This window comes from Ictalurus punctatus, chromosome 9 (assembly GCF_001660625.3).
Source record: "Ictalurus punctatus breed USDA103 chromosome 9, Coco_2.0, whole genome shotgun sequence".
Lineage (NCBI taxonomy): Eukaryota > Metazoa > Chordata > Actinopteri > Siluriformes > Ictaluridae > Ictalurus > Ictalurus punctatus.
In genome coordinates, this window is record NC_030424.2 from 19,332,466 (window position 1) to 19,357,080 (window position 24,615).

General features: G+C 38.8%; 1 protein-coding gene across 1 annotated transcript; it reads left to right on the forward strand.

Moving 5' to 3' along the window:
- Positions 1-4,123: 4,123 nt before the first annotated feature.
- xkr6a (XK, Kell blood group complex subunit-related family, member 6a) lies at positions 4,124-24,384 on the forward strand. Its single transcript, XM_017475408.3, has 3 exons — positions 4,124-4,802; positions 17,811-18,007; positions 18,164-24,384. Exons 1-3 carry the CDS (start codon positions 4,240-4,242, stop codon positions 19,129-19,131), a joined length of 1,728 nt encoding a protein of 575 aa, XP_017330897.1. The 5' UTR covers positions 4,124-4,239; the 3' UTR covers positions 19,132-24,384.
- The last annotated feature ends 231 nt before the right edge of the window (positions 24,385-24,615 follow it).

Below are 24,615 nucleotides of genomic sequence, written 5' to 3' on the forward strand. Positions count from 1 at the left end.
GAATGCACAGGGTGTAAAATTACTTTCATAGGGAAATATCTAGTTGACATTCAGCTCTTGTGAACACCATGACAGTTCTTCCTTATTACAGTTATGTGATACAAATACTTACCGAGATTAAACCTCATACTAACACTTGATCTTGTTATGACTTTATGTAAATTAGCTGCAGATACTACAGCAAAGCGCTAACAATGGCTTCTGTGTACACTGCTGTTACTCGCCGTTTATTACCTCCACTGAGATAAATCCTCAGGTTTAAAGACAAGTTAGTAATAAATATGTAAAATCCCTATTTAGTTTTAATTAGAGTTATAATTACACGGAGCTGCCTCACTCCGTCAGCACCGCAGCAGACTCGAGCCTGCCTCTCGCTTGGCGCGTGCAGAAGCCGGTTTAAACTCCTATTGGCTAACAAAACGAAGGCGCGACTCAAAACCTTCAGTCTTATTGGACAAGAGAACAGAGGCGTGGCTCTCGGTTGGACTGAGAACGCCCCTTGAGTCAGTACGCCTCGAGCTGAAACAGGAGTGTTTGTGCAGACAAGGTACACTTCAACATGGTGATTAGATCAAGGCATGTGTCTGCATGTACACCTTTAATCGAATCAAATTTAATATGCTGGATAGCCAGGCTGTTTAAGGTGTAGGTTGAATTATAGTTTAATTTGTAAACTATTTGAGCTTGAATATATTTAATTAAGTTATTTGGCCCTGTTTAACACTTTACACTAGCATTATACATTAGTAAGCCCTAACTTAATTGCAGTCACTGTAATTACTTAATCGTTTCTAGTAATTACAAATAGCTAAATAATAAGCAGGCGATTAAAAATGTTTTTTTTTTTTTTTTTAATGTTTAAGTAACTTTTCTAAAAACACAATAATACCATGCTATTTCATTATTCAACTTAATCACATAATTGAAGAATTGTGTATCAAAATAATATCCAAATGTGGGTACAAAAAGGACACCTTAATTTAAACTTAAGTCTTGATATTAGTGTAAGATAAAGTAATAATGTCTTTATTTTATGTTATAACCCATGAGGTTAATTAAAACTAGTGGTTTTCATTGTGTCATTTATATATATATATATATATATATATATATATATATATATATATATATATATATATATATATATATATATATATATATATATAAAAGTATATAATGTTATTTGTATAATGCAGCCCTAATAATGAATATGTATTATTTTTTAAATTAAATACACAGATTTTTTTTAATGATAAAATCTGTGTAATTAATAGAAAATAATTTATATGTATTTTTTTTTTTAATTAACTACAGTGGTTTGTCAAGTCACTGCAAAGCATCAAAGTATTGACTAAAGTGTGATTCTTCTGAAGGTGTGCTGTGGTATCTGGCACCAAGACGTTAGCAGTAGCACCTTTAAGTCTTGTAAGTTACGAGATGGGGCCTCCATGGATCGGACTTGTTTGTCCAGCACATGCCATAGATGGTTGATTGAACTGAGATCTGGGGAATTTGGAGGCCAAGTCAACACCTTGTTCCTCAAACCATTCTTGAACAATTTTTACAGTGTGACGGGTTGTACCTGGTCTGAAACAGTGTTTACCTCAGGTAAGAGGTACGTGTCAAAGTAACATCCAAATGAATGCCAGGTTCCAGTGTTTCCCAGCAGAACATTGCCCAGAGCATCACACTGCCTCTGCAAGCATTCTTTCTGTACACACACCCGGCCATCCATATGATGTAAAAGAAAACGTGACTCATCAGACCAGGCCTCCTTCCTCCATTGCATGGTCCACTTCTGATGCTCACATGCACATTGTAGGCACTTTAGATGGTAGACAGGGCACTCTGACTAGTCTGCCTCTACAAAGGTGTGTTCTGACACCTTTTTAAAATAGCCAGCATTAACTTTTTTGTCAATTTCTCTGCTACTGTAGTTCTTCAGTGGGATCGGACCAGACGGGCTAGCATTCGCTCCCCATGCTTGTTAATGAGCCTTGGGTGCCCATGACCCTGTCGCTGTTCACTGGTTGTCCTTTCTTGGACCTCTTTTGGTAGGTACTTATCCCTGCATACTGGGAACACCCTACAAGACCTGCCGTTTTGGAGATGTTCTGACACAGCCGTCTAGCCATCACAATTTGGCCCTTGTCAAAGTCGCTCAGATCCTTTCGCTTGCCCATTTTTCCAATTTCCAAAACATCAAATTTGAGAACTGACTGTTCACTTGCTGCTTAATATATCCTACCCCTTGTGAGGTGCCATTGTAACAAGATAATCAATGTTATTCACGTCACCTTTCAGTGGTTTTAATGTTATGGATGAACAGTGTACATGGATATATTATTTCTATGCCACTTCTGGTTACAGGCACATGAAAGCAATATTCTTCTCCAGGGATCTGCAGGCAATTATGTGTATTGCATTATTCAACCCACACTCATGCAGAATTCACTCTGTTTTCCCTAGAGTATATTATGCCAGCATTTGATTTCATAAAAATTGTATGCTCTTGAGTAGTAGAAGTAGAGAAATACACATGCACACAAATGGTACATTTTGTAGTATAGACAAATATTAAATGACCATGAGGTTTCCTTTACTGGTATCATATCTGATAGAGGAAGAAACTGGCTGTAAAATCAGGGAACGTTTAAGTTTACTAGAATGTGCCTCTTGCATGTTATTTTTCTCCACTGAAGTTGTACTTTTGCAATATCTGTGACAGAGCATTCAGGTTGTGCTAACCTTGGCGATTGTTATGTTTCATGAAAGTAGAGGCTGTTACATTTAGACTCTCCTAGATAGTAGTCAAATACAGGATATTTTGTGGTATTGTGGAGAATTCAGAGCCAATACCAGGAACACTAGGTACAAAGAGAATTCTCCTCAGAAGGGATGCAAATCCATCATAAGGCACCATGCACACACCATATTCACAAACTCATTCACACCAATGGGCAATTTTGTGTAGCCAGTTTGCCTACCTATAATTTTGTACAGTGGGTGGAAACCAGAGAACCCATATGAAACTCACACAAACATTAGGAGAACATGCAGAACTCCACACAGACAGTGACCCAAGACCAAATTGGGAATCCTGGAGCTGTGAGGTGAAAAGGGGAGGAAATATGATAAATAATTCCCAGGAGGAGAAATATTAGATGCAAAAAGTGTGCATTTAGGATTTGTATAATTAGGAAAGTACTGGCACTGCATGATGGACCAAATATAATCTCTCCCATTATAGTCCAAATGTTATGTTTGGGATTTCATTTTGTTATACCAGCTGCATTGCATTTCAAGTGTGAAGGGATTAAGAATGGGTAACATTGCCACCTCACAGCTCCTGGGTCCCTGGTTTGATACTGGGGTCAGGTTACTGTCTGTGCTGAGTTTTGCATGTTCTCTGTGACATGGTTTCCTCTGGATTCTCCGGTTTCCTCCCAAAAACATTCCATCAAATTCATGGAGTATTTTCACCTCACATCCAGTGTATGTCACACAGAAGGGGTTCACAGTGGTTTATTGGTTAGTATTGGTTTTGGTTTATTGTTTGCCTCGTACCTCCGTGGTTTGGGGTTTGAATACCACCTCTGCTCTGTGCGCATGGGGTTTGCATGTTCTCCTCATGCTTCAGGCTTTCCTCCAGATACTCAGGTTTCCTGCACCGGTCCAGAGACATGCATTGTAGACTGATTGGCATTTCCAAATTGTCTACAGTCAATGTGTGTGCGATTCTGCCCTGCGATGGGTGGCACCCCGTCCATGGTATCCACCACCTTGTGACCCGAGTTCTCTGGGATAAGCTCCAGGTGACCCTGTGGGAGATAAGTGCTATGGAAAAGGGATGGATGTAGAACAGATATATGTGGGTTAAAATTCTACTCACAAAAATAGTTTGACTTTGTCATTTAACTAAAATGCTAAAACAAAGGTCAATTAGTCTTATAGTAGAAATGAAGCAATCCTTGACACAGCTAAATCTCCAGTCGTGAATTAGCACTACAGTGTTTATTTTGATACACCAGGAGTAACACCCTCAATGTTAAATCCACCGCTGGTTGGAGACAAAATGTTCTCTGAGCATTAGACACTCTTATTCATAAATTCACAATATTGCAGATTAATGAAGTTCTCTCGTTCATGAGTAGAGGCTGCGGAGCACAGGTATTTGGGAAGTGACGTCACCAGCCCTGAAACGGAGGAAGGGGGGGACGAAACGTTTCGGCGAGCAAGATGGCAGCGAAATCCGATGGCGTGGGGGTCGTTACCGGGTTCGCGCAGCTGGATGAGCAGGACGATACGGCGCTCAACGACGACGATCTGGACAGCGCGGCCATCCACATCTGCCATTGCTGTAAGTCGTCGTCGTGTTACTGGGGCTGCCGGAGCGCGTGCCTGCGCTCCCTGACGGGGAAAGGGATCCGGAGAGGAGGAAGAGGAGCGGAGGAGCGCCTGTGGTTGGACTGTCTGTGGATCGTGCTGGCCATGCTCGTGTTCTTTTGGGACGTGGGCACGGACGTGTTGTTGGCCTTGGATTACTACGGGAAGCGGGACTACGCGTGGTTCGGGCTCACGCTCTTTTTCGTGCTCGCTCCGTCCGTGCTCGTGCAGATCCTCAGCTTCAGGTGGTTCGTGCAGGACTACACGGGCGGAGGCCTGGGTCCGGTGCAGGGTCTGAGCCGGAGAGCAACCGCTGGACTGAGCGCAGGCAAATACAGCAGGCATACGTGCTGCCACATCTCCATCTGGACTTGGCAAGTGCTGGTACATCTCCTGCAAATGGGCCAAGTGTGGAGGTAAGTCTGGGCTTTCGGACGCCAGTGTTATGATGTGCTGCTCTCTGATGTGTTCCCTCTCTTTCTTTCTCCCTCATAATCAATCACACTCACTCACACTTGGTACCTTGATAGCTAAGATAACCCTGCTTCACCCGTACTTCAACGCAGAAAGGCACTGACAGACAGGAGGTATGCAATTATATACAAATGCATCAGTGTATTCTTTGTAGCCATCTCCCTGTACAGTGCCCATTTTCAATTAATTATATGAGTCATGCTTGAATGTAGGAAGATTGTTTTGGTTGCCACTCTTGCTGTTCACTGAAAAAGGCTGATGTGCTGGTGAGAGGACTCCATGGTCTCAGCCATCACATCTGTGCTGCATGACATCACACCAGTGTGTACACTCAGTACCTTCATTTGCTCTAACTGTTCCTGTGAGGATGTTTATATCTGTGATGATTTATTCATCCAGCTCACGAATAATGTGCAGGAGAGTGAAAATGACTTGTATTTTAATCTTGAAGACCTTCATTCATCCAAGGGTCTTCATTCATTCCTAAACCCCAATCAATCATTGATATTTTCATTACTGATATCATTTTTAAGAGCTGTTATTTTTTTATTTTTTTTTAATCTAACCGATTGGACAGGGAATGCCAGAGCATGGTCGTTTACATCTGTTGTTTTCCCTAAACTAAAAATAAAATCTATGAATAAGGATAATAATTATTCATTGTATGCTGCCACATGAGCAAACAAGAATTACAGTTTCAATTTGTGTGTGAAAACAGTATGGCTTGTAATTTATTAACAATAAAAAGACTTCTACAAGAAAGCTGAGTCACTGATTACAGAAAAAAAATCAAGGGTTACATTTAATTTGAAGGTATAAACTATTATTTGGATGTCATAGATTTACAAGTCACTTAAATTAAAAAGAGTTAGACTAAATAGCAAAAAAAAGTAGAAATAATGTTCATTTAAATCTAAGAGCTGTTAATATAATACACATTGTATCAAATCCACATTTGGCTGGCAGGGAAGTTCAGGAACAAAAAATTCCAGTAGCTCAAAATAAATGAATATGATGGTACATATTTGCTTTGATGTGCCTAATGTTTGAATCTGTGCTGTGCTAGTAAAGGGGTTCTGGAAGATTCTTTCAGCCTGCTTGCAAATATTTTGAGAACCCCTTGTCCACATAGCATCCATAGATGTCTATATATAGCTTATAAGCAATTTATTTATGCATTCTAAACCGTGTATGAAGCCCTCGTGTCGGTTTCTTTTACTGAAGCATTACCAAATCAAACCTGTTTTAATGTGTTGAGGATGTAATAGATCTCCAGTGTGCCTTTTCTAAGCTGCAGGTTCTGCATTATAACCACCAAAATAAAAACTTTTGCTTTTTCAAGGTCAGCAACCACTGAAACCACTGAATACTGCTGACAGCTGGAAATTTTGGATTCTAATTAGTAACTTGCAGTGGTAAAGAAGCTGTCAAACAATGCTGCATTAGAAATGGAAAATAAATCTTAATTCAATTCATTTGTTGCTAATAATATGTGGTTACACCCTGAATACTCTTTCAGCCACTATTTATAAAAGTAGTAGTTGTAGCGAGGGGAGGGTCAGACACACAGTTCGCTCTCTCCGCTTTATCTGGAGCTGAAAACATGATCTAAAATAGTTGCTAATATATAAGCAGATTTGCATCTACAGTATCAGCATTTTTTTACTGTTGCATGAGAACCATGGTTTCATGCTGTAATATGGAAATGTTTGGAATTTCATCTAGGATTATTTCAGGTTTGGGGCCAATATTATTTCAGTTTTCACTTATAGACAGGCAGCTCTGCCGCAGCTCTGTGGTTCTGGGCTTGATTAAAATGTGCTTCTAAAAACACAGCCAGATGGAATGCTTATTTCTTTGAGATAGATCTTTGACTGAAGTAAACTGGAGAAGCCATGTCCAGGAATTGTAGGTTTAATGAAATTTAATGAAGTTGAATCACTGTGATTTATCACCGGAATTCATCACAAAAAAGAGCTAAATTAGTGTCTTGAAGAGATATGTCCAGAACTATTGTAATTATAATGTTAATTTAGGTTAATTTAATTTTATGTTAAAGTCAACAGTGCAAATAAAAAGGAAATAATGATGAACATTTTTCAGTTCTAGTGCCAGTTTCAGGAGTCTGACAGGTGGACGGATAGTCTGGGGGTCAGGGAGCACAGCCCAGATGTGTGAGATATGATAGTTACTTCTACAGAAAGAATGAACTGACTGTGGTTCTGTTGGATTGTTTCCCTACTTTTGTCCAAATACATGGAGCACAAAGCTGGCACACTCAAGCAAAACATTTGCTTCCCATCAGCATCATTTAAGCTCACTGGATATGCACATATGCTGCCCTTGGCAAAGCTAACTATAATGAGGCTTGATTGGAGTGTTAAGAGTGCAGTCTTGATGCAGAGTTTGGCTGGTAGGAAAATCCCCTTTAAGCCTACTGAAAACAAGATATTTTTCCTGTGGCCACTAGCCATATTTTCAGTCCTCTTATTTCAGCCTGAACTAGGACTAATGTAAGACTTTGAAAAGCAGAAGTGAATTGATAACAACGCCCCAATGTATCAAGGAACCTATTACCATTTTAAATATTACATATAATGTGCTCTGAAAAGAATTTAACTGAGTGGAGTAATTTATTTCAGATTAAATAACGTCAATAATAAGAGAGTATACAGCTAGACATTTCACAAGTGATTGCTTACAGTATGTAAAGGTTCTTCACAGCACACCATAGACCAGCATTTGGAGATGGGTTATACCCAGATGGTAGCCTTGGCACGCTGACCTGAATTCCAACTGTGTGTTTGGTGCTCTCTTGCACCCCATTAGTACCCTACACACAGTCATCACACAATTTTCCATTTTGGACTCCACTGCAGTGTGACAGCGGCTGCCTATACTGTGCAACCTACTTTGCTGCAATCAGTCATCCCAGTCTACATTTTTCCCCTTTCATCAACATGCACTAAATGTATTCCTCGTCTGCCTCCAATAACCACACTGAACTGTCATCAGTATGATTGTACTGATTCACATAGCCATAGGTGGCAAATACAGTCACCTTGAGATGGGCTGGGCACAAGCAGTGATGCAGTATTTCACACTTGAGCAAGCAATTAGATCCTCCTGAGTCTATTAACCTCCCCATATAAAACCAGGGCAGTGCAAAACATAGTGAAATAGCAGTGAAAATACAGAGAAATATATTAGGCGATACAACAAGACAAACAACTCAAGGACACATAGTGGTTCATATTCCAGGAAAAAGGAGATGCTGACTCCAGTCCTACCATTTTCACTTTGAGGGTTGTGCCTTTGATGATTCAGTGCTACTTCTTTCAGACAGCAGTTGGAGAATCAATATTAATAGCTTCATGTAATTATACCAATGCAAGAGAGCTTTCTGTCCTCAGGCGTCAGGCACATCTTGGTTCTGAGTACTCACCACAAACAAGTACTGGCTAAAGAATTACACAGCTTTGAATTATTTTCCTGGCTCAGACACCTAAGCAGTATCTGTTCTGTTCTTAATGCTCATGGGTTTAGAACATGGCCTGCATGCAGAACATTTTAGAAGAAACAACAGAGGAGCTATTAGTTTCTGTTACAGTCCAGTGAGAAGCAGCAGAGTGGAGAAATTGAGTAATATGAAATGACATGAAAAATATAAATTACAGGATTTCTAATAGGCTTCTTATATATTAAGGGCAATCATTATGGAAACAGTCTGCATTTGTGCAGAGAATATAATACAGTTTCAGGAGTTACTATGTACCATGTTCTTTACATTTATGGACATTTAAAAAAATAATAATTTCATTATTAAAGTCTTATTTAATTTTTGCATCTACATGTGACCTTGCACTTAGTCTTTGAAATATACTTACTATACATTACACTGAAGTGGATTTTTTGATCCCTCTGAATGTAATATTTGAAACTGATTTAGAATTTGAACCGAGGCTTCACTGACAGCTGACATTTTTACCATAACTTTTCATCTTCTTTCACTTTTATTAATTTCATTCAGCATCAACTTTATAGCATGATTTTGTCAGTTTGGTTTTATTTTCAATATTTCTGCTTTCGACCCCATTCTCATTTCATGACTCCATTCTTTTCTGTTTGTTTTGCTTTAGTTGCCCAGATGGACTGATGCTCCTTAAAGAAGTTCTTGGGTTTGAGATGGGGGGGGTTACACTTATTCTCTCAGCAGAGGGTAAAGAGAAAAAGTGGCCAATGAAGCAAGGTGCTTGTAAGTCCATCTCTACATTTATCCACATTTTGTCCATTTATCCACCTTTTTCTTTTGGGGCATTTTATCTCCTTGATTCCTGTCTTAGAGTCAAATTTCCCAGTTAGTCAATGATGGCAGTATAACTAAACACTTAATAATTTGGTCTGAAATATAACCCTGATTTCACTTGTTCACAGAGTATGTTCTCTGTCAAAATAGGTTTCAGCATTTTGTTTAAATCCATTGTCTATGCCAGAGAGTATTTTGCTGAGCCAGGCTTTTCCTCTTCCTGTGTATTTGTTCAGTGAAGTCAGTTGAAGAGGAGAGCCCGTTTGAACGCTCTCCCCAGGAAGCTCTTTGTAGGAAAACGCCAGAGGCTCTTGTGGGATTACAGAGACGTGCATGCCTTTCATCTGAGCTGTAACACAGAAACATCTACTGCAAAGTACATCAGAAGAGGAGAATTCTCTTCTAATTTTATATAGCTTTCTACGATTTGGTGAATATTATATGTCTGCTACCAGCCTGATTCCTTCTTTAATTTCCATTATGAAAAGCAAATGCAGCTATGATTCATTTCATGTTCATATTATGATATTTTTGGAGGGTTTTTAGGTATTAACTGTGTCTTAGAGATATTTTTATGTGAATAATGCTTGCTAGGATATAACCCTAAAATATAAGATGCATTAAATGATCAGATTTATATTGTAAATCACAATGCAACAAATTTTTGCTAAGAATTTCTGATACAAGAGATTATTTGGGCTTCCTTCCTGGAATGCATTTCTGAGGCAAACATCTGCATGTTTCTTTTTTGTGCAGAAGATTGGAGAGGGCCTTAATACATGCAGACATAAAATACAGATACCCACTGCATCTGGTGCCCTCAGCTCTGAAACAGCTACAACCAGCCAACATTTTTACCAATCATGATCTTAGAAGTGCTTACAGTCTAGTACAGTCTAATAACGTATGAACTGGTGAATGCCCCTGCTGTCTTCCAGCCACTGATTAACAATGTACTCAGAGACATGTTTGGAAAATTTGTGATAGCCTTGATGACATCTTAATTGTCTCCAACTCCTTAACCCAGTTGGACCCTCTCTACTTTTCAAAAGTGGAGAAATGTGAGTTCCATGAGTCATCTTTCAAAGTTATATAATAAATGAAGAGGAATTATTAGGAGACATAGCCAAGATTCAAGCAGTAACAGAGTGACTTACTCGCCAAAGCATCAAAAACCTATAGAGATTCATATAGTTTGCAAATTTTGACCTAAGATTCATTGGAAGTTTCATTTCAACCCCTCTGATGTCACTTTTTAATGGAGAATCAAAGATTTTACCTAATCTTTACCAGATTTTATTTCACTATCTCACATAATCCATGTTCCAAAAATGTCAAAACAGTTGCCCCCACTAACATGTTCCAAATTCACCTTTAATGACATCTTGCAAGAGTCATGTTGAATCACTGCCATAAGCTGGGATATCAATCACCAAATCACCCTGGCCTCCCAAAACAGAGCTTCCAATCTTCAAAAAGCTCTGATAACCTGGGCTCAAATCTGCCTTGCTACTGGTCACTCCATTGCCAATAGTCACCTGACTCATCAACTCCTCACCACAAAATATTAGTGGGAAACCATGCTACACTACATACAAATGTTTAAGTCATGCCCCATTTGTTCTCAGGCCAAGATTCCGTGCACTGGTGGTAAACCTGTGCTTGGACGAGTTGAAAGATCCAACCAAGAAACTGGTTGAAATTGGCTCTTCTGCACTTTGTAGCTGGACTGGATATGCCCATAATTCTCTGAGCCGTTCAACCGCCAGCTCACGCCTTTTCACTGTGTACTGGAATACCAACCAAGTCTCTTTCCCTGAGACACACCCACGGATGCACCGGCTGTTGATGAGATTGTTCTGAAAGAATGAGGGAGCATGGGAGGAGGTACATTGACAGTGAGGTCAAGCAGTTCAATTACAAAAGAACTTTGCTGACAGACTTTGCTTTGGTGACTGGGTATGATTGTCAACAAATGTGTTTTGACCTTGAAAGGAACTTCATCGGCTCTTTCAAAATAATCAAACAAATGTACAAGGAAACCTATCATCTACTCCTGTCACGTCATTACCACATATCCCAAGCATCCATGTTTCCCTTCTCAAGCCAGCCAACCCTGATCCTCAAGATGAAGGCTCCTCCAGTGAAACAGCTACTGAACACCAGCATATTTCATAAGGGCAATCATAAGACTTCCGTTGTTGTCAAGGGCAACTGAAATACCTTATTGACTGGGAGGGCTGTGGCCTGGAGGATTGCTGCTTGGTTCCAGCAGTGGATGTGTTGGATCTTTAAATAACTTGGACACTCTGTGTTACTTTGTGAAGTACTCGAGCACTGTATCTGTGTCTTGCCTATCATGATTAATGTTTTGACCATTGCCTGCTTCATGGTTCCTAATTTCTTGTCTACTATTGACTGGCCCTTTTATCTGTTTGCTACTTTGGTCTTTATAAATCTAGGAAACCTAATGGCTTGCACAAGTTTTTTAGCAATCAAATTAATACTATTTTATGGATTTTAGATTTGAGGCTTTCTTGGTATTTATGTTCAGTCTTCCAATAAAATCTGCCTATTTATAACAGCTGAGTGTGTAACGTGAATTCTGAATCATCAGTGAGCCATGTGAAGTGTTCCAATATTTCTGCAGGTACAGATGATGGATGATCACGCTTTCCCTGTCGAATGTGGCAAATGTGTGGGTTTGTGTAGGCAATCAAAACTCAAGCTCAGTTTGTCAGGGCTAATTTGTCTACAGACAGTCATAAGCTGCATGACTCACTGAACATGCTGCCAAGCTTAATTGAAGCTCCTCATAAACTATCCTGCACATATCTTTGCTGAGATGTTAGATGGCTTGACAGTTTGGTTTACAGTAGTGCACAGGACATTGTGTCCTTAAAAAATTATGCGCACATGCTACTGATTTCTGATACCCTTGAATTGATGTTGGCGGCATAGTGGGTTATTTTTATTTATTTTTTTAAATTATTTTGTTTTTACAAGCAAGTGATACAGACTGTGTTTTGCTCCTCTTCGTTTACTACTGTTATATTTGTGGATTTTTTTTTCTGCAGCATAATGTTCTGCACGAAATTCTTATTGCAAAATTGCAATAATATCCCATAATATGATTACAATTCAGCATTAATTTTTTTTTACATGATTCTTATCATTGACATAGCAGCAGTATTGGCTGAGCTCAGTATGCAGCATAATCCTATAATTTTTTTTAAAGTAATGGCCATATTTTGAATGGTGACCAATTTGGAAAATTGTATATGTAAGACTTATATCCTGTGATCTAAATATTCACGCAGCTATCATGTAGCCATGTAGCCAATTTGAGGACATCCAGGGCAAGATAGTTCTGGAACTAGTAGATTCTTCTCATAAGCTTGTTTCCTAGCTGAGCAGGAATGGCCTCTGCTATGTTACATTTGTTATCTGGCCATTCTCATTAACCCAAGTGACCCAGATAGTCTGGTAGTCTTCCATTTAGTCGTAGAACTACAGTTACATACTGTTTGTGACCTACTGTTTTAATTTCCTATGCTCTGGACTGCTATGGTGGTATCCTTCTAGGGGAGACTGCATATCAAAGTCATCACAACAGTTCCTAACACTCACTAATGCTTTTCCTGGATTGTGCATTCCCTGGATAGTAAGTGCTGATACCTTTTTCTATTGGGAATCATGACTGATCAAAGCCTCAAGTGTGAGGCTGATTTTTTTTGAGGACTCATACTGAACCTATTTGAGAATGAGAATCGCTCCTGTGCTGATACTGTTTCTATTGCAGATAGGAGTAACTAAAGCACTGATTCTATTATTTATTGATGATGAGAATCTCAGTCTGTTGGTACTGTACTTTGCTAGTGATGAGAATTACCCTATTGGTACTGTACTCTACTGATCATGAGAAACACTCAGTCTATTAACACAGTACTGTATTATAATTTGATTGGATCAACTTCCAGTGCGTTAATTGCAGATGGGTAAAGCAGCTCACCACAGTGCTTCTGCTGTGGATCGTGTGAATCGTGCTTTGGTGATTTGGTCATTATTTGTCTGGACATCCGTTGTCATCATACCAGTGTGTTGCACGCTGTATCCTACAACTCATTCCATCCCAAAATAACTCGCTGAGGTGAGGTGATCATCCAGGGTCTCCTGAACCTGTGCACCAAAGACCTGCACAGGAACTAGTGGCACTAAGTGCCCTGTCTCTACATGTGAAGCAGGTGTACTAAGCTCCACAGAGCTCTACACTTTATTTTACTGTTGCAGTTCCTCTAACAGCTCTTGCATTTGGCCATTGCTTACTGCCACCGTCTCTACACTGTGGTCCAACACAGTAAGGGCATTCTCTCCTCTGCACAGAGGACCTCTCCTTCATTTTCTAGCGAGGCTTACATCCACATTGGTTGCCGGCTTTGTGCATTTTCATTCAGGTCTGATATGAAGCCCATGGGACAAACAACGACCAAGTTCATTAACACTGATTTACACTGTTAATTCATTTATACATTTATACTTATTAACTGCCTGGTCAGGGTTTATATTTTGGGAAATAGAACCTAATGAATTTGTTATAAAACATTGTGGACAGGTACAAACAAAACTATAACTGCATGAGCAGGATTAATAAAACATTTTCACGCACATCTTTAGGTGAGACCACTACACTACTAGCTGAGGTTGAGGAACTATCAGAGCTAGAACTCACAGATAGTGCTCACAGTGCTGGTATTTCCTCCTCTGGGTTTTGTCTATTATGTACCAATGTTTCTGGAGTCATATTGGTAGGGTTTATATATAAAAAAAGAAATAATTAATTTTTCTGATTTAGGTCACACCCAGTTCAGGTTCAAATCTGAGTACGATACAGGGATATTTGGAGCACTAAACAGATAAAGATAGTGGCATTGTGTTACACCCTTAATGTGCGTGGTACCCAGATAGGCTCTGGATCTACCGTGACCCTGACCAGGATAAACAGTTTGCTGAAAGTGAATGAATAAATGTAATTACGAACTTAGAAAATTCTGATATGAATTACTTTGCATTCTCAGCAGAGAGCCAACAAAAACAATAGGCATAATGTCTGCTCTTTGAGTAGGTGGTGCATATTGATAAATCAATACTAATGTTCAACATAATCTCCTTGGTGGTGCAGATTTTTCAGAACACTTTTATGCAATCTTTTGCAAGGATTTTTGGGCACTTCTTATCATGTTCAATCTGCTTCTTCCTCTCCTCATCAAGACAAAAATAGGATATAGGACAAATGTGAGGTAATGAAGGCCTTTTTATAGGCTACACACATGAGGTCATGGTCACAGTCATGAGGTGACGTCTTTGCTATTAGTACCCGGCTTGGAAATGAGCACACAGGAAAACTCCATTAGTTTTCCTAGTAGTGAAACTTCTCTGGCAACCCAGAACATGAGGAAGTACATTGGCTGGCCAAAAAACAAAAGTCGCACACTCTAAAATTTCGTTGCACTACCTTAAGCTTTGATTACAGTGCGCATTCATCATGGCATTGCATCAACAACCTTGTGCAACATGACAACATTTATTTCCATCCAGAGTTGCATTCATTTTTGGCCTAGATCATGTATTGAGGATGGGAGAGTCGAATCACTCCATAAAGTCCCAAAGACTTTGAATCGGGTTAAGGTCAGGACTCTGTGATGATGAACAAAAATGTAACTGAAGCGTGTATTTCACTTTAAGTTCACTTGAGTGTTTAGTAACTGTTAAGCACCTTTATAACTTTCAGTTTACCTGCAGTATAAATATGAGGTAACGTATGGTGCTATGAAAAAAGATTTGGATTCTTTTGTCACTAATTCCCCAAATCTATGAAACTGCATTCATAATGGAGTTCAGCTGGACTAGACACAACCAGGCCTGATTACTGCAAACCCTGTTCCATCAAATCAACACTTAAATAGAACTTTTTCAACAGCATGAAGTTGGTTAAAAGATTTTACCTAGTAACACACTATGCCAAAACTGAAAGAAATTCCAGAAATGATGAGGAAGAAGGTGATTGAAATACCTCAGTCTGGGAAGGGTTACAAAGCTATTTCAAAGGCTCTGGGACTCCAAAGAACCACAGTGAGAGCCATTATCTCCAAATGGAAAAACAGTACAGTAGGCAACATTCGTAGAAGTGTCTGACCTTCCAAAATTCCTCCAAGAGCACAGCAACTACTCTTCCAGGAAGTCACAAAAGAGCCAAGGACATCATCAAAGGACCTACAGGACTCTCTTGCATCAATAAAGGTTCATGTTCATGACTCCACTATCAGAAAGACACATGGATGACAAAAATGTCATCCATGGAAGAGTGGTGAGGTGAAAACCACTGCTAACCCAGAAGAACATTAAGTCTGAATTTTGCCAAAACACACCTTGATGATCCTCCAATCTTTTGGGAGAATGTTCTGTGGACTGATGAGTCAAAAGTGGAACTGTTTGGCTGACAGAAATCCAGTTACATCTGGCATAAACCAAACCCCGCATTCCACAAAAAGATCATCAAACCTACAGTCAAGCATGGTGGTGGAAGTGTGATGGTGTAGGGATGCTTTGCTGCTTGAGGGCCTGGGCAACTTGCAATAATTGAGGGAAACATAAATTCTGCTCTCTACCAGAAAATCCTAAAGGAGAATGTCTGGTCTTCAGTCCATAGGTTGTAACTTGCAACTGGATTATGCAGCAAGACAGTGATCTAAAGCCTAGGAGTAAATCCTAGTCCTAGAAGTAAGTGCAAGTCTGATCTCCAGAGGTGGTGGGCAATGCATGTGTGAAAATGATTCCTCATGCTCCCTGAACCACTCTTTCACAGTTTGAGACCGATGAGTCTTGTCATTGTCATCCTGGAATATGCCTGTGCCATCAGGGAAGAAAAAAATCCATTTATGGGATTACCTGGTCAATCAGTACATTCAGGTACTCAGCTGAATTCATTTTATTGCCGCATAATGTTGCTGATCCCAGACATGAGGCTTGTACTGTAGACACTATGCATTATGGGTGCATCGCTTCATGTGCCTCCATCTTACCTTGATGCACCCATCACTTTGGAATAGGCAAATCTGGACTCTTCAGACAACATGACCATTTTCCATTGCTCCACAGTCCAATCTTTATGCTCCCTTGCAAATTGAAGTCATTTTTATCTGATTAGCCTCACACTGATTAGGCCACACAGCTGTTTTAGTCCCAATCCTGTAAGTTCTCATTCATCGCGTTGTGCATGTGGAAATTCTCTTACTTTCACTATAAAACTTAGCCATGAGTTCTACTGTTGATTATTTACAATGAGACTTCACCACTTGTTTTAAAGATCTCTGATCACGATCATTCAAGATTTTGAACATTAATTTTTCCTACCATATTTCTTCCTCAAAGTTGACAGTTCACCACTCTCCTTCCAGATTTTAATAATGCCTTAGACAGTTCTTAAAACAGTTACAGGGATTTCAGCAATCTACATAGTTGTTTTCTTTGCCTGATGCAGGCCACTAATTTGCCCCTTCTGAAACATATTAACATCTTTTTCATGACCATGGGATATGTCTTCAAACATGGTTGTTTAAGAAATGAGAAGCTACAGACTGCATCAGTTAGGGTCAAAAGAATTGTTGCCAGCTGAAACATATTAATCACTGCAATAATGATCCAATCATAGGCTCTTAAGTGTTTGCTTATTTAAATCCAAACTGTGTGCTTTTTTTTGGCCAGGCACTGTATAATAATGAAGGAAGGTGAGAAAAGAGAAGTGAAGGTAAATACTGTGAGAGCAGAGAAATACGGCCAGAAAATCGGGTTTATGATTAGCCGCTTACTCTCACTCTATTTGTTGATGCTCTTCGCTTTGATTACTTTCATTGTTGCTCTTTCTTCAGTAGAAAGCAGAGGTTTTTCTTTTGAAATGTTGATTAAATAATTGATACATAATTAAAGTGTGAAAATAAAACATGCCAAAATATGATGTTTATTTACAGCTCTTTTACTTCAAGAAGTCACGAGGTACATTTAGCGATTGAACATACAGACCTATGCAGCTAAAATTCGAACGTTGGGGAAAAATTCAAACAACATAATTATTACTAACTGCTATACATTATGCATTAACTACAGTGAAACTAATAAGTAGCTGCAATAGTGAGGAATGTGAATATGGTCAAGCCTGATTTAGGAAGAGCCCAAGACCATATTTTTATAAACAAAATGACTCGGGTATCAGTCTGTCATGAGTAGTCAGATAGTAACCTTTCTTTAAACTTATGCACATCAAGCATGAAATCTATTTCACTTTTGAAAGTGAAAATAGTTAAAGATTAAATGTGTGCATCCATAAATATGAGTCACATTACAAATGTCTCTCAACTTGTGCCTAGCACTAGCTATGAAGGTTATTCAGTGGTTTGTTACTATTTCAGTGTGCTACTGCTTGTCATTGTGAAACATTAAAGAATGTGGAGGAGTATAATAAGATTCAAGCTCCTGAATTCCATTGATGTCTGTCCCTGGAATGAAAAAGGACTAGTATCTGTGGTTGTCATACTTTTCTTCTCAGCACATGCTGTAAGCATATTTTGGCAATGTTCATTTTTCCAAACAGATACATTCGGACTATGTACCTGGGCATCCAGAGCCGGCGCCAGACCAAACACAGACGGAGATTCTATTGGGCCATGATGTATGAGTATGCTGATGTCAACATGCTTCGACTGCTGGAGACATTTTTGGAGAGTGCTCCACAACTGGTGCTACAACTTTGCATTATGATCCAGAAGAACCGGGCTGAGACTTTGCAGTGTAAGGAATCTACCCGTTTACCTCCAGTTAGTGTTACTTAATCCTACTGTAAGTAAGATTAGAAAAAGACTGGGTTTCCTGGAAACAGGATATGTTCAGTGAGCAAACTGATAGGTACTACCAATACTAAATGTATTTCTACTACATTTCCTTCAGGTATCTCTTTATTAGGATCGCTGATGTCTCTGTCCTGGGTGTTAGCTTCCTACCATAAGCTCCTGAGGGACTCCAGAGATGACAAGAAGAGCATGAGCTATCGAGGGGCACTGATTCACATCTTCTGGAGGCTCTTCACCATTTCTTCAAGGGTGCTCTCCTTTGCTCTCTTCGCATCTATCTTTCACATCTACTTTGGCATTTTCGTGGTGATGCACTGGTGTGCCATGGCCTTCTGGATTGTGCATGGAGGCACTGACTTCTGCATGTCCAAGTGGGAGGAGGTGCTCTTCAACATGGTAGTTGGCATTGTCTACATATTCTGCTGGTTTAACGTGAAGGAAGGTCAGACACGCTACCGGATGATGATCTACTACTTTGTGGTGCTGGCTGAGAACACAGTGCTCACCTGTCTGTGGTACACCTACAGGGACCCAACCACCACAGACTCTTACGCAGTGCCAGTCCTATGCGGCGTTTATCTAAGTTTTGCCTCAGGAGTGGTCTTCATGGGCATCTACTATGGAGTCCTTCACCCCATGGGCCCTAGGAGGAGGGTGCTAGCCAGCTCCTGCTGTGCCGATCTATTGTGGGGTCTCCCTTTACCCCCTGAGGCCGAGCCAATGGCACCAACCCCTGGTCCTCATGCTACACAGACAACCCCAAGCCGGGCATCTACAGCAGGTTATGGACAGCAGGATGACTCCACTACAGACACCTGTCTACCAGTGTTTCAGGTGCGCTCCCCTGAGCTCACCACGCCATCGGGTCGCCATCGACCAGAGGGGCCGCTCATCAAGATCGATATGCCCCGCAAACGTTACCCAGCCTGGGACGCCCACTTTGTGGATCGGCGCCTGAGAAGGACCATTAACATCCTGCAGTTTATCAGCCCCTCGGCTGTAGGGATCAGGTACAGGGACGGGCCTCTTCTCTATGAGCTCTTGCAGTATGAGTCCTCTCTGTGACCATGTCCTCTCTCCTCCAAGCCCTGTGTGTCATTCTTTCTGTCCTGTTCATTAGTCATCATCCATTCCTGTCAATTTTTTTACCTTTCATTTAATCAAAAGGGTTTAAACGTTTTTTGCAACAACAAAAAAGTTTTGTAATTATTTACTATAAATGAATACTTAAAATGTGAAAAACAAAACTTGATCTTAGTCAGTGTACATGATTTTCTTATGCAAACTGTGAGTGTATATTTTATTTGTACATATGCATTTTCGTTTTTATATAGTCTATTTAAAAATGTCAACTTCCTTTAAGAAGATGCATATCTTCTGTCAGTGTGTTTACAGCTAGCTGAAACCATCCCATTGGAAAAATGGAGGTAGATTGACCTTGTTCAATTCCATTCAGTTCCAGTTATGTTTATCTTTAGGTGTCTTCCTGTTTGTTTCCTCTTGTAAATAGTTTGTCAGTGTTCTGTATGGTTTCAGACTTTGCTTTGCACTTACACTGACCTCTGCAGGCAAAAGCTTAAAATTGACGGATTACACAGTGGCATTCATTGACTGATTGCCTTAACGATATCTTAATAAGAAGTCCTACTTTTAGAAATGTACTTCATGAGATACCTCATTGACTCATGATAGCACAGTTTTCATTAAAAGCTCATAAAGTACATTTTGCACAGCATGTTTAATGTAAGTATTAGCAAGCATAAAATGAAAGTTTGTTGAGTACATATGTAAAAGACAGCTTTTGACTTAAGAAGAGCTCTCCGATTTACTTTTCATAACAGTGATGCCAGGTCCACTGTTTTCTTGCTGAATTGAGTTACTCTTGAGTGTATTATCAGTGAATTGGTCTCAGCTATAATAATATAATAATATCTGTAATAATGAGATCATGTAGTCAAACTATGCTTTACCACTGCTTCATGCATTTTAAAAGCTGTGTGTAGGGTTTAAAAGGGGAATATGCTTTAGATTTGGACTAGTCTTACTGACCTTTGGATGGGTTTGTATGGGCATTAACGCATTGGTTTGTAACGCAGACCTGGCAACCCTGCTTCAAAGTATTGTGCTCTTGCCTTCTTAGCTGTCCGTCTATCTTCCTGCATTTTTGTAGGAATGGTCAGGTAGTTCTCCTCCATTCTTCCCAGCACCCCACATGCATTTCTCTGTTGGTGCTCATTCTTATGGTTTTTAGTCCAATTCCCCATTTGGACATTAAACCAAGTAATAAAGTTAAAAGGTGCAAATGCTTAACAGTGATTCCGTATGGAATCATTTGCATACATGTATTTTATTTCTTTTTTTCCAAGTGTTGGATTTTTATTTATTTATTTTACTTTTGTCCAAAAAAGCTGAACTCATGGAACTAAATACTTATCTTTGCCTGAATATACCTGATTGGTTTTTCCACAAACTAAGAAACCATTGCAGTGTTTCTTTCCTGGAGATGAGGATGCCTTCCCAATTCACGTCCTCTACTGTAACCTTACCACCTGTCAACAACCTTTTTACTCTGGATAGGTGCTTACAACAAAATTGTTTTTCTATTGTACCTAAGCAAACAGCTTATTGTTGGATATGGTGCTACATTCTTACATAGATCATGTACTTTTGTGGAAATGCTAGGGCTCAGAATGCTTGGTAAGACTGCTGAATCTGACATCTGTTTTAAACTAGGGCACATATTTTCACCCTTTGCATGACAATGAACTGTTGTCTATAAAAAAACAACAACAGCAACAACAACAAAAAATTACCCCCACAACTTGGCCCTGGATAAGCGAAAGTAAATGGATGGATGGATGGAAAAAACATCCATCCAGGTCATTTAAATATCTAATTGTAGTTAATTCAAGGAAGCTGGAACTAACAAGCTCCTGAGAAGTTAAACATCGTCTAGATAAGTCATGATGCCTTCATTTTAAAGTCACTGTTAGGCAATGAGTTGTTTTATCTGCATATTACACCATCCTCATTTCCAGTTTATTCTGTAGATTTAAATATGCGTCACTTATATCATGAACATCAACACACTTCAGGTTTGGTTAGGAGTACACTACTGTGGCTCCATTGTGCCTCCTGTGATCCTAAAACCCAGATGCCATGCAGGTGCGTCCAACAAGGTGAAGGGTTCTTGCCAGGGTTGGAAAGGAAATTCAGGGTCAGCTTATTAGGTTTGACATTACAAATTCACCTGAGGTAAATGATTTATTACTGTTTGTGATTCAAATTAACATTTGAAGAGGATATGATGCTGTAATTTGAGCTCTTGTGTGCTGACTCGAACACGGCTCCTTCCCTGGTTGCTGCTAGCCCTTCCCTTTTATTAGTGTATGGCTCAGGTATATTCTGGTGCAGATATTCTACAGATTACTACAAATGTGCTTATTGGGTTTTCTTTCAAATGTTGCACGTTAAGTGAATACATTCACAACATAGTACCTCTGCATATAGAGTAAAATACTGAAACTCAACACTTGTTTTATGTTACTTCAGTTATAGTTTCTGGTTTTGTTGTTTGCTGGAAGTTTTAGCTTGTATTTGTGCTTTTGCCAAAATGTACTCTGGGTGTAAATAGTTGCTAAGCATGTCCCATGGGGAATTGCCATCTTACAGGTGCTAAAACACTGTGATTGGTTTGTTTCTTCATCAGCAACATTATTTGAATTGTTTTCTATTATTAAAGCAGTGTTGAGCTGAGATTTCAGTTCAGTAATACACTGGTAAAATACAGTATCCTCACCACTTGCACTGTTCTTGTATTGTAACACTGTTTAATGATTATGTTCTTAAGACATCCATTTACTTTCACTTTGTTTGTTTGTTTGTTTGTTTGTTTATTTATTTATTTATTTATTTATTTACTTACTTACTTATTTAAATTTTTTGAAACACTCATTATTTGGGGAACTCACAGATATCTTGCTGTTATGTCATTTATCCTGTTGGCCTGCTCGTAATTCTCTCAAGCTGCAATCTCTGTAGAGAATGGCAAAAACTGGCAATGCAGAACATGTTGAAAATGATTAAATACTCATCATGCGCACTAGTGTGCAGCTCAGACGCGTAAATACTTCTCACCTGAGCAGATGCTTGATCTCAATAACAATCCCTTCTGCATTTCTGTTATTATGGCCCCTCTTTATTTTAATCTGTGGTGCTTTTATATTGCCGGTGCTTAATGCTGCCACGACAAACTTTTCAGCAAACAACAATGCCAACGTGCACATTAAAAAAAATTTTGTTTGTTTGTTTTTCACATACAGAAACATGATACTTGTGTGTAACATGACATTGCAGCAGATAGTTAAGTATACATTCCAGTCTTATTCACTGTAAAACCTGATAAGTTCATTTAACTCACATAATTTGAGGAAACTAATTACCTCAAATTAAATCAATTTCTTTAAGCCAAATACACTTAAATAGACTTAATTGTGTTCAATTTTTGTTATATTTAATTGTGTTTGGCATAAAGAAATTTATTTATCGACTTAAAATTTTTGAGGTAATCACTTTTCCTCAAATTTTTTGAGTTAAATGAACTATCCGGTTTTACAGTGTTGTAATTCGCAGAAGTTGGAGATTCTATGGTGCAGCTGCACAGGAAAATGAACTCCTGTGCACAGCCCAATATAACTGTTCTTAAAGTGTTACAGATACAGCAATACTAGATATTTACATGGATTTATTTGGAGAACAGTTTCATTCAAAGCGACTTACAGTATAGTTGAAGCAGGATCTCTGGCAATCCTGGAATTTAAACTCACAATCTTCCTGTCACTAAGCACAATTTAACAACTAAGCGGCATTGCAAAGTTGTTACTTGAATCAGTTGTAAAAATATGTTAGGAGCACATTACAGACGTGCGTTGAAGCTAGAATGTGTTGTCCAGTATTGCTGTACTTGGTGGACATTTGGGAACATTGTCATCAAGGTGCTAAAGCTGATCCGCCTTTGTATATTATGGTTTATGGAGATGTAATTAGATTTTTATATAAAGCCTTGCTGTATATTAACTGTAAAAGACTGTTCATTTAAAAACAATACTGAACAGAAATGTCTTGTACTCTAAAAAATACAGAAGTACAATTCTGTTATCTAAAGAAATAGATTTTTTTTTTAAAAAAAAGATATATATTTTGTTTCTTCTCTAAATGTCATTGTGAATGAACATGAATGCTAATGGAGCTATGATATAAAGCTACAGTGTAGCTTTCAGCGTGTAGGTTTGTTTTTCATTTCAGCAGACTTCAATAATCTTATGTATTGTATGCATGTTTCTCTCCATTCTCCTTGTTGGAATGAGTTTCACAGATATAATTCGAGATTGAATTATTGTAGTCAGCATGGCCCCACTAGTACAAGTATGTAAGAAATCCAATTAAATGCCCTTTTTTGTGTAATAGAATTAATCTGACTTTTGTGCACTTTTGAGGTCATATTGGCACACCATGTAATTGAGTAAGTTCAAGTGCAGCAAAACTAGATTAACAGAATTGCAAATTTATTTGAATTATTAATCATAATACAGTGAGTCATTATGTAAAAGCCAGGAGTTTAATGTCTGCATTTAATGTCCAGTGTTTCCCAACTGGAGCAGAGAATAGGTTTTTGATTTTAAGAACCTGAAAAATATCCATAAAAACATTAAACGTTCTTTACTTTTCAAAATTATGCAATCTGTAAAATGTACACTTAAATGGGCCATATGTATTTTTGTTCCAGTGATTACTTTTTGCCTTTTTCTAAAGTTAGTGTGAAAGGACAAAAATCACTCCAGTAGACGCTGTTTAAACTGCGTCATGAATTCCCAGCATTCCCAGTTCTTTAGATTCTGCTCCTCTGCTTATACTATAGGTCATAATACCTCTGCACCTCTGCTGAGTATCTGTACAGTCCCCTCCGATAGATCAGAATTTCAGCTCTCACTTCCTGATAGTTACTACATGCGTTAAACAAATTCAAACATGCCACTTTTTGTTTGAACCCACCCATTTTTCAAGTGATCAAATATATTGGAACATATGACTGACAAGTGTTACTTGTTGCCCAGGTGTACCCTGTTAGATTGACTGTCTAAACAGATAATAGCTCTGAAAGTCTACTCTTGATTTGAGCTCTGGGTTTTGCCTGTGAAGACTGCATTTGTTGTTAAAAAGGATAAACCATCATGAAGACCAGAGAGCTGATTATTGGAAAATCAAGCCATTTTTAACCTGAGAAAAAAGGGAAGATCAATCAGAAACTTTGCACAAGCATTGGGCATAGTCCTAAATATTTTTATTTATATATATATATATATATATATATATATATATATATATATATATATATATATATATATATATATATAATTTATTTATTTACTTATTATATTCTTTGGAGGGGACTGTGTGTGTGTGTTGTGCATCAATCTTTGTTTTCTTGTTTTAACCATTAATGCTCAGTTTTCTGTATGACTGCACATTGTGTATGTGTAAATCCAGATT

Coding starts and splice junctions, on each gene's coding strand:
- xkr6a (XM_017475408.3), top strand. CDS start 4,240: ATGGCAGCGAAATCCGATGGCGTGGGGGTCGTTACCGGGTTCGCGCAG. Junction 4,803..17,810: donor CAAATGGGCCAAGTGTGGAG/GTAAGTCTGGGC, acceptor TTTTCCAAACAG/ATACATTCGGACTATGTACC. Junction 18,008..18,163: donor CCGGGCTGAGACTTTGCAGT/GTAAGGAATCTA, acceptor CATTTCCTTCAG/GTATCTCTTTATTAGGATCG.